The sequence below is a fragment of the Palaemon carinicauda genome, chromosome 29 (assembly GCF_036898095.1).
Source record: "Palaemon carinicauda isolate YSFRI2023 chromosome 29, ASM3689809v2, whole genome shotgun sequence".
Taxonomy (NCBI): Eukaryota; Metazoa; Arthropoda; class Malacostraca; order Decapoda; family Palaemonidae; genus Palaemon; species Palaemon carinicauda.
The window spans coordinates 93,497,188-93,513,235 of NC_090753.1; the positions used below are offsets into that span (position 1 = coordinate 93,497,188).

The 16,048-nt window shown below is 35.6% G+C and overlaps 1 protein-coding gene across 5 annotated transcripts in view; it reads left to right on the forward strand.

Annotated features, from left to right (window-relative positions):
• Window positions 1–16,048, forward strand: part of Ge-1 (Enhancer of mRNA-decapping protein 4 homolog Ge-1) — a 131,268-nt gene that overhangs the window by 76,131 nt on the left and 39,089 nt on the right. For 3 of the 5 annotated variants that reach the window (XM_068352946.1, XM_068352949.1, XM_068352947.1), the window contains 5 exons: window positions 2,088–2,183; window positions 3,388–3,621; window positions 8,985–9,108; window positions 9,471–9,873; window positions 15,662–15,781. In XM_068352946.1, coding sequence (XP_068209047.1) covers window positions 2,088–2,183; window positions 3,388–3,621; window positions 8,985–9,108; window positions 9,471–9,873; window positions 15,662–15,781 — 977 coding nt within the window. The remainder of the gene's footprint in view (window positions 1–2,087; window positions 2,184–3,387; window positions 3,622–8,984; window positions 9,109–9,470; window positions 9,874–15,661; window positions 15,782–16,048) is intronic. The other 2 variants (XM_068352948.1, XM_068352950.1) reach the window with 1 other exon arrangement.

Genomic DNA, 16,048 nt, shown 5'->3' on the forward strand with positions numbered 1-16,048 from the left:
CTGAATCCCCTACTGCTGCTACCTCCGCGGTCATCTAAGGCACCGGAGGAAGCAGCAGGGCCTACCGCAACTGCGTCACAATCGCTCGCCATTCATTCCTATTTCTAGCACGCTCTCTTGCCCCTCTCACATGTATCCTCCTATCACCCAGAGCTTTCTTCACTCCATCCATCCACCCAAACCTTGGCCTCCTTCCTCTTGTACTTCTCCCATCAACTCTTGCATTCATCACCTTTAGCAGACAGCCATTTTCCATTCTCTCAACATGGCCAAACCACCTCAACACATTCATATCTACTCTAGCTGCTAACTCATTTCTTACACCCATTCTCACCCTCACCACTTCGTTCCTAACCTTATCCACTCGAGATACACTAGCCATACTCCTTAGACACTTCATCTCAAACACATTCAATTTCTGTCTCTCCGTCACTTTCATTCCCCACAACTCCGATCCATGCATCACAGTTGGTACAATCACTTTCTCATATAGAACTCTCTTTACATTCATGCCCAACCCTCTATTTTTACTACTCCCTTAACTGCCCACAACACTTTGCAACTTCATTCACTCTCTGACGTACATCTGCTTCCACTCCACCATTTGCTGCAACAATAGACCCCAAGTACTTAAACTGATCCACCTCCTCAAGTAACTCTCCATTCAACATGACATTCAACCTTGCACCACCTTCCCTTCTCGTACATCTCATAACCTTATTCTTACCCACATTAATTCTCAACTTCCTTCTCTCACACACCCTTCCAAATTCCGTCACTAGTCAGTCAAGCTTCTCTTCTGTGTCTGCAAGCAGTACAGTATCATCCGCAAACAACATCTGATTTACCTCCCATTCATGGTCATTCTAGTCTACTAGTTTTAATCCTCGTCCAAGCACTCGAGCATTCACCTCTCTCACCACTCCATCAACATACAATTTAAACAACCACGGCGACATCACACATCCCTGTCTCAGCCCCACTCTCACCGGAAACCAATCACTCACTTCATTTCCTATTCTAACACATGCTTTACTACCTTTGTAGAAACTTTTCACTGCTTGCAACAACCTTCCACCAATTCCATATAACCTCATCACATTCCACATTGCTTCCCTATCAACTCTATCATACACTTTCTCCAGATCCATAAACGCAACATACACCTCCTTACCTTTTGCTAAATATTTCTTGCATATCTGCCTTACTGTAAAAATATTTGCTTGGTAGTTTAGATATTGTCTTAAAAACCGTTAATGGATTTATTACTTGTAGTAATGATTTTAACCTTTGAATAAAGAAGTCTATGTGTTAGTGATGTTTATATTTTTAATAAAAACTCTTAGTAACCTGAGTTCAATTATCAGGTAACTAAGAACATAGACGGCAACTCAAACAATTTCAAATGGTGCAAAAAATTTCTATCATCAAATGAAATGGGATTTGATGAGGAAGATCTCTTGCAAGTTTCCTTAGACCATGAGCAGGTAATCTTTTATCAGAAACTAAATTAAACTAGCACAGAGTCAACTTTATACTACGTAGTACTCATAACAACCGATACAGACACACAAAATACTTTGTATCGTTACTTGATATTTCAATAATGGAAATACTAATACTAATCGTTAGCCTATTTGAAGGAAATCATTTTATTGCCTGGTCGCGCTTTCCACCGGTAATATGACGTCACCAGACATATGATATGAACTCGACAGATATTAAAACTTTCTTAATGTACTTTTTATTGTAAATGGATACTGTGTATTATCAATAAAAGAAAATACTAATTTACCAAGTTGAATCAGTTTATTTTATACAAGAACATAGATTATTTCCAAAGAAATATTTGTCCCAATAGTATACTATTTCCAATAGACTTGTGGCGTCATCACCTGAAAAAATTGCTGTCTTATGTTGCATGTGTCGTAAGTCGACGACTACCTGTACCTTTATTTAACTCACTTCAAAACAAATTATTACTGTGGCTAGGTCTGTTTTCATTTTTCCTTTATGTATTTATGTTTCTACTTACCTGCAGTCTATGTGTACTCCTTGTAGTCTATGTGTACTCCTTTTACTTGCAGCCTCCAATGAACTTGCTAACCCCTGACTCCTTTAGCTCTCCAAGAAAGCCTGAGGAAGCTGAAGAGAATCCTGACGAAGGGATGCATACCAACAAGGTTTGTAAAGTTATCTTATTATTGTAGAGCTATCAGAATATTGAAAATTAGTATGGTTATCAAGAATTAATCAGATTTGATTCCAGTATGTATTTCATTTTCATGAGGATAGATATTTTGACGGATAGGAAAGAGCAATATTAAATCTTAGCAGTTATTGTAAAAAATATATATTGGATCACTAAATGTTATTTAGATTTGAATTATTTTGTGCACTTTTCTGGTTGGGTTCCAATGTCCCCTAAGTCTTCACTCAAGCCAGTCTGCCAGTACTTTCTAGACATTGCTACTGTCCTTCATCCTGCTATTTCTATGTAGTACTCTTCATGATTCAACTACACATCACCCCCTTGTCATTGCATGGCCAAATCATCTTCATCTGGTTTCCTGATTTTAGAATTAAAGAATTCTATTGCCCAGCTTAATTACTGGCTGGTGTAGTAGGAAAAAAACATTTACTATTTTTCTATGCACATTTTCTTCCTCATCAATAAAGTTTTACTGTATATTCATTAATTTTTGGTTGCTACTCTAGGTTCTGCCTGTAATGTAAGACTTTCAGCCTATGGAAAATTTTGTATGTATATAGATAAAGTTATTAATAGTGTGTCAATACCGATTACAATTCGTCGTAGATTTGATGACGACCCTTGCTACCCAGTCCAACTGAAGAGTTGGTAACTCGTGAAATTAGAACTTTTTATTTGTATGTCTAGATTCAACAAACTACAGATACCAAGCCTTGGTATCACATCCATTTAAGAAACCTTTTTGTGTACGCCAATATTTTCAGCTTTACCATTTAGTAAATGTCAAGTTATACAGTACAAAATAAGACATAGCAAATTTATTGAGAAAAAACCCTTTGGCAATAAAGAACATTAACTCTATGGTCTGATTTGATTCAACTTCGCCTTGCAACTTATTTTTATTTAGAAGTATAATAAAATTGTTTTTTAAAGTGTTTGTGATTGTAGAACAGATTTTACTGATCTTTGTTCCCACTCTGTGATGAATTTGGTCAGATATTTCTAACCTGAACTGTAGTCCATATACCAAGGCACTTCCCCCAATTTGGGGGATAGGACACCAAACAAATTAGAAAAAACTATAGTAATGAGACATAGGAAAATGCTGCTTCTAGAGTTCATTGAACTCTGTTTCTACCTCTGCCATGTTTCAAATCCAACGGCTTGCCTTTCAGGTGGTTGCCCCTATATCTAGCAAATATGACGCTCCATTCAAAAGTGAATTTGAGAGTGCAGCTCTGTCCCTCTTATTGCGATGTGGTTCCGGCACCCTGATGCCGGGGGGAGAAGCTGAAAATGGCAACGGACTGAATATCTTAGGCTCTGTGGTTGCTGGGTCATCAAAGTCTCCAGTAGCCACGCCACTGCCGCCTCCGCCTTCTGAAACTCCTCCTCCCCATGGCATGAAGGTTAATGGAACTTTCATTTATTTTCTTGATCTTTAGTTCACCTTTTCCCAAAAGTTTGAAACCAATTTTTTCTGTTGACCTTTAGTTCATTTTTTCTCCAAGTTTGAAACTCTCATTTATTTTGTTGATCTTTAGTTCACATTTTCCCCAAAGTTTGAAACTTTCACATTTTCTGTTTAACTTTTGTTCACCTTTTCCCCAAAGTTTGAAACTCATTTATTTTGTTGATTTTTAGTTCGCCTTTTTCCCAAAGTTTGAAACTTTCATTTTTTCTGTTGATCTTTAGTTATATCTTTTCTCCAAAGTTTGAAAATTTCATTTTTTCTGTTGATCTTTAGTTCACTTTTTCTACAAAGTTTGAAACTTTCATTTATTTTGTTGATTTTTAGTTCACCTTTCCCCCAAAGTTTGAAACATTAATTTTTTATGTTGACCTTTAGTTCATCTTTTCTCCAAAGTTTGAAACTTTCATTTTTCCTCTTGATCTTTAGTTCATCTTTTCTCCAAAGTTTGAAACTTTCATTTTTCCTCTTGATCTTTAGTTCATCTTTTCTCCAAAGTTTGAAACTTTCATTTTTCCTCTTGATCCTTAGTTTATCTTTTCTCCTAAGTTTGAAACTTTCAATTTTCCTCTTGATCTTTAGTTCATCTTTTCTCCAAAGTTTGAAACTTGAATTTTTCCTCTTGATCTTTAGTTCATCATTTCTCCAAAGTTTGAAACTTTAATTTTTCCTCTTGATCCTTAGTTTATCTTTTCACCAAAGTTTGAAACTTTCAATTTTCCTCTTGATCTTTAGTTCATCTTTTCTCCAAAGTTTGAAACTTTCATTTTTCCTCTTGATCTTTAGTTCATCTTTTCTCCAAAGTTTGAAACTTTAATTTTTCCTCTTGATCCTTAGTTTATCTTTTCACCAAAGTTTGAAACTTTCAATTTTCCTCTTGATCTTTAGTTCATCTTTTCTCCAAAGTTTGAAACTTTCAATTTTCCTCTTGATCTTTAGTTCATCTTTTCTCCAAAGTTTGAAACTTTCATTTTTCCTCTTGATCCTTAGTTTATCTTTTCTCCAAAGTTTGAAACTTTCAATTTTCCTCTTGATCTTTAGTTCATCTTTTCTCCAAAGTTTGAAACTTTCATTTTTCCTCTTGATCTTTAGTTCATCTTTTCTCCAAAGTTTGAAACTTTCATTTTTCCTCTTGATCTTTAGTTCATCTTTTCTCCAAAGTTTGAAACTTTCATTTTTCCTCTTGATCTTTAGTTCATCTTTTCTCCAAAGTTTGAAACTTTAATTTTTCCTCTTGATCCTTAGTTTATCTTTTCACCAAAGTTTGAAACTTTCATTTTTCCTCTTGATCTTTAGTTCATCTTTTCTCCAAAGTTTGAAACTTTCATTTTTCCTCTTGATCTTTAGTTCATCTTTTCTCCAAAGTTTGAAACTTTCATTTTTCCTCTTGATCCTTAGTTCATCTTTTCTCCAAAGTTTGAAACTTTAATTTTTCCTCTTGATCTTTAGTTCATCTTTTCTCCAAAGTTTGAAACTTTAATTTTTCCTCTTGATCTTTAGTTCATCTTTTCTCCAAAGTTTGAAACTTTCATTTTTCCTCTTGATCTTTAGTTCATCTTTTCTCCAAAGTTTGAAACTTTCATTTTTCCTCTTGATCTTTAGTTCATCTTTTCTCCAAAGTTTGAAACTTTCATTTTTCCTCTTGATCCTTAGTTCATCTTTTCTCCAAAGTTTGAAACTTTCAATTTTCCTCTTGATCTTTAGTTCATCTTTTCTCCAAAGTTTGAAACTTTCAATTTTCCTCTTGATCTTTAGTTTATCTTTTCTCCAAAGTTTGAAACTTTCATTTTTCCTCTTGATCCTTAGTTCATCTTTTCTCCAAAGTTTGAAACTTTCATTTTTCCTCTTGATCTTTATTTCATCTTTTCTCCAAAGTTTGAAACTTTAATTTTTCCTCTTGATCTTTAGTTCATCTTTTCTCCAAAGTTTGAAACTTTCATTTTTCCTCTTGATCTTTAGTTCATCTTTTCTCCAAAGTTTGAAACTTTCATTTTTCCTCTTGATCTTTAGTTCATCTTTTCTCCAAAGTTTGAAACTTTCATTTTTCCTCTTGATCTTTAGTTCATCTTTTCTCCAAAGTTTGAAACTTTAATTTTTCCTCTTGATCCTTAGTTCATCTTTTCTCCAAAGTTTGAAACTTTCAATTTTCCTCTTGATCTTTAGTTCATCTTTTCTCCAAAGTTTGAAACTTTCAATTTTCCTCTTGATCTTTAGTTTATCTTTTCTCCAAAGTTTGAAACTTTCATTTTTCCTCTTGATCCTTAGTTTATCTTTTCTCCAAAGTTTGAAACTTTCAATTTTCCTCTTGATCTTTAGTTCATCTTTTCTCCAAAGTTTGAAACTTTCATTTTTCCTCTTGATCTTTAGTTCATCTTTTCTCCAAAGTTTGAAACTTTCATTTTTCCTCTTGATCCTTAGTTCATCTTTTCTCCAAAGTTTGAAACTTTAATTTTTCCTCTTGATCTTTAGTTCATCTTTTCTCCAAAGTTTGAAACTTTAATTTTTCCTCTTGATCTTTAGTTCATCTTTTCTCCAAAGTTTGAAACTTTCATTTTTCCTCTTGATCTTTAGTTCATCTTTTCTCCAAAGTTTGAAACTTTCATTTTTCCTCTTGATCTTTAGTTCATCTTTTCTCCAAAGTTTGAAACTTTAATTTTTCCTCTTGATCCTTAGTTCATCTTTTCTCCAAAGTTTGAAACTTTCAATTTTCCTCTTGATCTTTAGTTCATCTTTTCTCCAAAGTTTGAAACTTTCAATTTTCCTCTTGATCTTTAGTTTATCTTTTCTCCAAAGTTTGAAACTTTCATTTTTCCTCTTGATCCTTAGTTCATCTTTTCTCCAAAGTTTGAAACTTTCATTTTTCCTCTTGATCTTTAGTTCATCTTTTCTCCAAAGTTTGAAACTTTCATTTTTCCTCTTGATCCTTAGTTCATCTTTTCTCCAAAGTTTGAAACTTTAATTTTTCCTCTTGATCTTTAGTTCATCTTTTCTCCAAAGTTTGAAACTTTAATTTTTCCTCTTGATCTTTAGTTCATCTTTTCTCCAAAGTTTGAAACTTTAATTTTTTCTCTTGATCCTTAGTTCATCTTTTCTCCAAAGTTTGAAACTTTCAATTTTCCTCTTGATCTTTAGTTCATCTTTTCTCCAAAGTTTGAAACTTTCAATTTTCCTCTTGATCTTTAGTTTATCTTTTCTCCAAAGTTTGAAACTTTCATTTTTCCTCTTGATCCTTAGTTCATCTTTTCTCCAAAGTTTGAAACTTTCATTTTTCCTCTTGATCTTTAGTTCATCTTTTCTCCAAAGTTTGAAACTTTCATTTTTCCTCTTGATCTGTAGTTCATCTTTTCTCCAAAGTTTGAAACTTTCATTTTTCCTCTTGATCTTTAGTTCATCTTTTCTCCAAAGTTTGAAACTTTAATTTTTCCTCTTGATCCTTAGTTTATCTTTTCTCCAAAGTTTGAAACTTTCAATTTTCCTCTTGATCTTTAGTTCATCTTTTCTCCAAAGTTTGAAACTTTAATTTTTCCTCTTGATCCTTAGTTCATCTTTTCTCCAAAGTTTGAAACTTTAATTTTTCCTCTTGATCTTTAGTTCATCTTTTCTCCAAAGTTTGAAACTTTCATTTTTCCTCTTGATCCTTAGTTCATCTTTTCTCCAAAGTTTGAAACTTTAATTTTTCCTCTTGATCTTTAGTTCATCTTTTCTCCAAAGTTTGAAACTTTCATTTTTCCTCTTGATCTTTAGTTCATCTTTTCTCCAAAGTTTGAAACTTTCATTTTTCCTCTTGATCTTTAGTTCATCTTTTCTCCAAAGTTTGAAACTTTCAATTTTCCTCTTGATCTTTAGTTCATCTTTTCTCCAAAGTTTGAAACTTTCATTTTTCCTCTTGATCCTTAGTTTATCTTTTCTCCTAAGTTTGAAACTTTCAATTTTCCTCTTGATCTTTAGTTCATCTTTTCTCCAAAGTTTGAAACTTTCATTTTTCCTCTTGATCTTTAGTTCATCTTTTCTCCAAAGTTTGAAACTTTCATTTTTCCTCTTGATCTTTAGTTCATCTTTTCTCCAAAGTTTGAAACTTTCAATTTTCCTCTTGATCTTTAGTTCATCTTTTCTCCAAAGTTTGAAACTTTAATTTTTCCTCTTGATCCTTAGTTCATCTTTTCTCCAAAGTTTGAAACTTTCATTTTTCCTCTTGATCCTTAGTTTATCTTTTCTCCAAAGTTTGAAACTTTCAATTTTCCTCTTGATCTTTAGTTTATCTTTTCTCCAAAGTTTGAAACTTTCATTTTTCCTCTTGATCCTTAGTTTATCTTTTCTCCAAAGTTTGAAGCTCTTTCATTTATTTTTATCTTTTCTCCAAAGTTTGAAGCTCTTTCATTTATTTTTATCTTTTCTCCAAAGTTTGAAGCTCTTTCATTTATTTTTATTTTTTCTCCAAAGTTTGAAGCTCTTTCATTTATTTTTATCTTTTCTCCAAAGTTTGAAGCTCTTTCATTTATTTTTATCTTTTCTCCAAAGTTTGAAGCTCTTTCATTTATTTTTATCTTTTCTCCAAAGTTTGAAGCTCTTTCATTTATTTTTTTGATCTTTAGTTCACTTTTTCCCCAAAGTTTACTTTTTTTTTGTTCCCATTGCTATTAGCAATTATTTTTGGATTTAATTTTTTAACAAGACCAGAAACCTTTTTATTTTTACTTTTACTTTAATTCATTCAGTTTTGCCGCTGACCCATTACTTTTTTAGTGTATCCTTGGGGTCGGCTCGTTCCCAGTATATCCCAGTATATTCTTCTTCTTGAAGTATATTAATGGGAGTGGCTCACTGCAAGATTAGGAAATTGTTAATTAAAAAAAGCTTTTAGCACCCAAAGAAAAATTTATTAATAAATATATATTTTTCAAGTCCTTAGGTAATTTTTTTTATGTTTAAAGAATGTATATAAGATTTTGTCTTGCTGGATTGGTGTCATGGGAAATGTCTTGTCTAGAATCATTTTAAGAAATAGTTTGAAGATTTTTATGTTATTTGCCCTTTGGGATCAACTTGATCTGATAGAATTTCATGAAAGATACCAATTTTGAATTAATTTTGTTTATTTGAGATCACAAAATATTTCAGTAGAGTTCTGATTATTAAACTAATATTTTCAGTATCATTGCAAGATATTTAATTGAATAGTATTAATTAGGTGAAAATTAAGGCTTTTTTTACAGCAGAAGTTCAGTCATAGAATTTAAGGGATACTTCTCTTTCAGACTTCTTTTGAAATTAGTTTTTTTTTTTATTTTGTAACCCTTTCAGCCAAATTCTGAAGACGCCCCGCTGGCCACCTCCGAGGTCGTGGTTCCACCGATTGTACGAGCTGCAACCAGCGCCACTTCGTCGCCTTCATTGGAAGTCCAACAGATTCTTCATTCTGAAAATGGTCTGAATTTGGTGTTTCATAAGGTCTTATTAGTCGGTTTTAATCAATTATCATTCATGTATCAGACTTTATAGCTCATTGCATTATATACTGTATAATGCATAGAATTCTCAGCATTTGCCATTATATATGTGAAAGAAAATATGAAGTAAACTGCCACGCATTTAATTTTAAAACTATTGTTCTTAATTACTCCTGTTGAGTAGTTCTCCCTTTGAGATCATATGAATTAAACCTTTGGGTAAATTTTGCAATAATAAATATTGTTATTAAAGATTTCTATTTAGTAGTTACTCTATTATTGTCTTTCAAATATTTTTGATTATGAGAAACACTAAATCTTTGTGATTCCTTATTCATAGGAAAGTCGGGAGATTACGCAGAGGATGAAGACGAAGATATACCAGGTCCAGAAGAGGTAGAGATGCCCGAGGAAGATGACATGGACGACGAGGAAGAGGAAGAGGAACCCGAAGCATTGCGCCAGACTCACACTCAACCTCCCCCTTTGCCCATCCCAGACTCCCAGAGCCTTCCCCAACCTCAGCCTCAGTCCAAGCCCTCCTCCATGCCTCAGCCTCCGCCTCTGCCTCAGTCGTCCCCATCATCCCAGCCTCTGCCCTCTCTGGCAGAACCTCCGCAAGCTGAAGCTATGATGCCCCAAAAGTCTCCGCTCTTATCTGAGGCTTTGCATTCTCAAGCGTCCCAGTCGCTCATGGACTCGGAGTCGCAGCAGGCCATATCCGCGTCGCAGCCAGTGGCAATGTGAGTTTATGGGTACTACGGTACTGTTAAGTAGTTGTAATGATTTTGTGTCTATAGTATATATTTTTTATAAATTTGCTCTGAAAACAGGTAAGTTTTAAGTTGTGGTAGCATATGGTTCATTATCGTATTTCATATACACAGTACCTCCATCCTATGAACAGTGTCCCTTTCCCAATGTAGTTAGTTTAGAAAATTACTTGGAAAATTTAGTGTTTATGATTAAATTTGATCATTAACATGTACAGTCATGCTTCTCTTCCTGAAAGGATCGGCTTATGAAATTTTCACGCTGCGAAACGAGATGCGAAGATTTTTATGACTCACATTGCGATAAATGTTTCATAATAAGAAAAGAGATTTGCTTGCCAGGCCGAGAATGAGATAGTAACCTATTAAAATTATGAAGAAAATCGGTTGTTTGCACAATAAAAAAAAGTCTCTATAGTAAGGGTAACTATAGTACAGTAGTACAATACATACGGTACTGTATATTTTGTTAATGTACAGAATTGTATTGTATGTATTGTATTACAGTATTGGGGAAGGTTTAGGTAACAGAAATACCAAGAAATGTTTAAATCCACTAATACTTAGTTCAAGACTCTTAGGTATTTTCTAATATAACAAGAAAATTAGCTTTGTGTATCTTGTCCTTGACAGAGAAGACGTGAAAGTAATAGCGCTAATAATTATTTAATATAAAATGCAGAAGGTTTTTTATGCAGGGTTTTCTCCTAAGGTGCTGAATGGCCACCTGGGCCCCAATACTGGACTGTATTGCCTGAATTTCTATAGCATTTATAGAAAAAACACGGTTACACTCCATTACGTAACTGTGATTGATGTCTTTTGTTTGCTCCAATATAATGAGTGAAAACTAAAGTAGAGGATATTCTAACTATATGTCACATCATACATATACCAAGGCACTTCCCCCAATTTTGGGGGTTAGCCGACATCAAACAAATGAAACAAAAAAGGGGACCTCTCCTCTCTTCGTTCCTCCCAGCCTGACAAGGGACTCAACCGAGTTCAGCTGGTACTGCTAGGGTGCTACAGCCCACCCTCCCCCGTTATCCACCACAGATGAAGCTTCATAACGCTGAATCCCCTACTGCTGCTACCTCTGCGGTCATCTACGGCACCGGAGGAAGCAGCAGGGCCTACCGGAACTGCGTCACAATCGCTCGCCATTCATTCCTATTTCTAGCACGCTCTTTTGCCTCTCACATCTATCCTCCTATCACCCAGAGCTTTCTTCACTCCATCAATCCACCCAAACCTTGGCTTTCCTCTTGTACTTCTCCCATCAACTCTTGCATTCATCACCTTCTGTAGCAGACAGCCATTTTCCATTCTCTCAACATGGCCAAACCACGTCAACACATTCATATCCACTCTAGCTGCTAACACATTTCTTACACTCGTTCTCACCCTCGCCAATTCATTCCTAACCCTATCTACTCGAGATACACCAGCCATACTCCTTAGACACTTCATCTCAAACACATTCAATTTCTGTCTCTCCATCACTTTCATTCCCCACAACTCCGATCCATGCATCACAGTTGGTACAATCACTTTCTCATATAGAACTCTCTTTACATTCATGCCCAACCCTCCATTTTTACTACTCCCTTAACTACCCCCAACACTTTGCAACTTCATTCACTCTCTGATGTACATCTGCTTCCACTCCACCATTTGCTGCAACAACAGACCCCAAGTACTTGAACTGATCCACCTCTTCAAGTAACTCCATTCAACATGACATTCAACCTTGCACCACCTTCCCTTCTCGTACATCTCATAACCTTATTCTTACCCACATTAACTCTCAACTTCCTTCTCTCACACACCCTTCCAAATTATGTTACTAATCGGCCAAGCTTCTCTTCCGCGTCTGCAACCAGTACAGTATCATCCGCAAACAACAACTGATTTACCTCCCATTCATGGTCATTCTAGTCTACCAGTTTTAATCCTCGTCCAAGCACTCGAGCATTCACCTCTCTCACCACTCCATCAACATACAAGTTAAACAACCATGGCGACATCACACATCACTGTCTCAGCCCCACTCTCACCGGAAACCAATCACTCACTTCATTTCCTATTCTAACACATGCTTTACTACCTTTGTAGAAACTTTTCACTGCTTGCAACAATCTTCCACCAACTCCATATAACCTCATCACATTTCACATTGCTTCCCTATCAACTCTATCATACCCTTTCTCCAGATCCATAAACACAACATATACATCCTTACATTTTGCTAAATATTTTTCGCATATCTGCCTAACTGTAAAAATCTGATTCATACAACCCCTACCTCTTTTAAAACCACCCTGTACTAATAAGATTGCATTCCCTGTTTTATCCTTAATCCTATTAATCATTACTCTACCATACACTTTTCTAACTACACTCAACAAACTAATACCTCTTGAATTACAACACTCATGCACATCTCCCTTACCCTTATAGTGGTACAATACATGCACAAACCCAATCTACTGGTACCATTGACAACACAAAACACATATTAAACAATCTCGCCAACCATTCAAGTACAGTCATACCCACTTCCTTCAACATCTCAGCTTTCACACCATCCATACCAGATGCTTTTCCTACTCTCGTTTCATCTAGTGCTCTCCTCACATCCTCTATTGTAATCTCTCTCTCATTCTCATCTCCCATCACCGGCACCTCAACAACACCTGCAACAGCAATTATATCTGCCTCCCTATTATCCTCAACATTCAGTAAACTTTCAAAATATTCCGCCCACCTTTTCCTTGCTTCCTTTCCTTTTAACAACCTTCCATTTCCATCTTTCACTGTCTCTTCAATTCTTGAGCCAGCCTTCCTTACTCTCTTCACTTCTTTCCAAAACTTCTTTGTCTCACTTACCTTGCGCTTTACTTCCACATTTTTCTCTCTATATTTTTCATACTTCTCTACACTATTACTTTGCAGCCATTTTTCAAAAGCCCTCTTTTTCTCTTCCACTTTTATCTTCACTCCTTCATTCCACCATTCACTGCCCTTCCTCATGCTGCCTCCAACAACCTTCTTGCCACACACATCACTTGCAATCCCAACAAAATTTTCATTTACTAACTTCCACTAACTTTCTCTTACTTAAACTTTGTCATACAGTATGCCATTTTCAACCTTTCTTGATATTTACTTTTTACCCCCGGTTTTATTAGCTCTTCAACCCTCACTAGCTCCCTTTTACATCCACTTACTCTATTCCCCCACTTTTTTGCTACAACTAATTTTCCTTCCACCAAAGAATGATCAGACATACCGTTAGCCATACCCCTAAACATGTGCACGTCTTTCAAACTTCCAAACATTCTTTTAATTATCAACACATATTCCATTAATGCCCTTTCTACTACTCTTCCATTTGTCACTCTTACCCATGTATACTTGTTTTTATCTTTCTTTTTGAAAAAGCTAGAACTTATCACCATCTCTTGCTCAACACACATATCTACCAGTCTCTCACCACTCTCATTTTCACCTGGTACGCCATACTTCCCAATGACACATTCTACCTCTCCAGTGCCCACTCTAGCATTTAAGTCACCCATGACAACTACATAATTCCTTCTACCCAGTCCTTCTACACACCTAGTTAATTCATTCCAGAACTCATTCCGCTCTTCTTCACTTTTCTCACTACCTGGCCCATACGCACTGACAAAAGCCCAACATTCCCTACCCAACCTAACCCTTACCCACATTAACCTAGATGATATCTCCTTCCATTCCACTACTTTACCTGTCATCCATTCACACAGCAATAAAGCCACACCCTCTCTTGCTCTTCCCCTTTCAATCCCAGACACTCCACCAGACATTTCACCAAACATCACTTCACCCTTCCCTTTTATCTTCGTCTCACACAAGGCCAATACATCCATCCTTCTATTCCTAAACATACTTCCAATCTCACATCTTTTACTCTCTATCATACTACATCCACGCACATTCAAACACCCCAAAACAAGAGTGCGGGGAGCAGTCACTCTCCCCCCAGCTCCACCTCTTTGCTGATGTCTCGCAGGATTGTAAATACAGGAGAGGGGGTTCCCAGCCCCCTCATCCCGTTCCTTTTAGTCGCCTCTTACGACACACAGAGATAACGTTGGCGCTATTCTAATTTTTTTCTATTCCCCGCGTCCACAGGGTACTAACTATATGTAAGAAAAAGAAATGGACATAGTTAGTATATATAATGAGAATGACAGATATATGGGCATAATGAATAACAGAAGGGGTTCCTAGAGATTGCAAATAAAGCAGGGGAAGGAAGAGAAGTCAATGGATTGACGAGCTAAGGAAATACAAGGGTTTAGACTGGTATAGATAAACCTTAAACAGATGGGAATGGAAAGTTATGTCTGAGGCCTTTGTCCTGCAGTGGCCTAGCAATGGATAATGTTTTTGCTGTCAATGCTCAGTTCCATATTGGTGTTAGATAATATTACACTTAAAGAATTCAGTTGCCTCCCTGTGAATGAGGAAATTTGCAGGTATCAAGGGTCGACTGTTCAATTCGTATTTATAGAATTGTGTTTTCTTTATATACTGTGCTATAGTAATTGATAGAGACATCCTTGCATCACACTGTAGGAATAGCAAGTGTAAATACTCATCACTCGAGATGAAATTCATCACTCCACTTGTTCTATGTTTAAACTGGTAGACCTCAGTAGTTTTTATTTTTCATTTGATAGTTTTAATCTTAGAAACTTGTCGAATGAAAATTAATTTGCATTTTCCCTGAAATTTAATACGTTTCTGTTATACCAACAGAACTCCCTTGGCTGTGTGTGTCAGTCGATACTACAATACAGTTCATGCAGTTTATTATTACTCAACATTATTTACTTTAGTAAAACTATAAATGAAGGATAGTACTCTGCCCCTTATGACATACCCAGTCACCAGGCCATCCCTATGAAACTTATTGTAATTTGATGGTCTGGTTAAACTACCTAATAATAATAATAGAATCGCTTGAAGCAGTATGATTGTACAACATTTGGGTGCTACTTTAGTATGATATCTACCAGATTATATGCGACCTACCATGTTTTGTTACAGTTGTTAGACCTGTTGGCTAGTATTTTGGCATTATTTTAATTATCTAATTACTGTAATCACTGAGTTCAAACTAGTTTTTGCTGGGCCGTGGCTTGCTTTGCTCGTGATTTTAACATTATTTCGCTGCTCCTCAGTTCTGGCAGGTAATATATGGATGTTCTATGCTGGCCAGCCACGTGGGCTAGTGATTTAGTGTTATTCTAGTTACTGCATCTAATTAATCAGGTAGTTCAAACTGGTTTTTATTTTTTTCCTTTTATGGTAATGAATAATTATTCTTATATTTCATAGTACCAACAGTTGGTTAACAAAAATGTATGGTAGATATCATACTATAGAAGAAAATTTGTGGTAGATATACTGCAGTAGCACCAATATTTGTTATGGCTTGCAGAATCTTTGGTGATGGGACACCTTCTTCAACAACTTAAAGTAGTATGCATGTTATAGTAGTTTGGTGTTAGTTTCAGTTAATGTGGTGTATAAAGCATAAGCCTAAATTTAAAATATCAATTTGATTAAAAAAAAAAATAAAAACACATTATCATAATGACTTACACATGCTTTTATATAACATGGGGGAAATTATATTTTTAGTTTATTACCTGGAATTCGTAACACCGATCCTGATTGGGTACTGTGAATTCTCTTGTAGGTTTGCATCTCTGAAAGGTTTACCTTCTCAGATAACTTGCGCTCAACTTGAGGCAGAAATTAAGAGTGGTGCCATGAGCCCTGATTCATCTGGCTCGGCTAGTTCCGCTTCACAGCAAAGGTAATACCTTGGTGCTATAATGCTTGCTCGAATCCACATAGTGTGATGCTCGTAATAGGTTATTATCCTCTTACTCTCACTGTTAGCATGTTAATATTTACGTTTCTCAAAGCCCCTTTTGCGAAGGCACATATGTCCTTACTCCCATTTGTATGAAGTCTATTTTGTGTATGAAAAGTAGTTAAATGCACATACAATAGTTACATGTTGTGAAGCACCTTTTGCAAAAGCAAGTATTTCTTCACTCCCATTTGCATAAGGCCTACT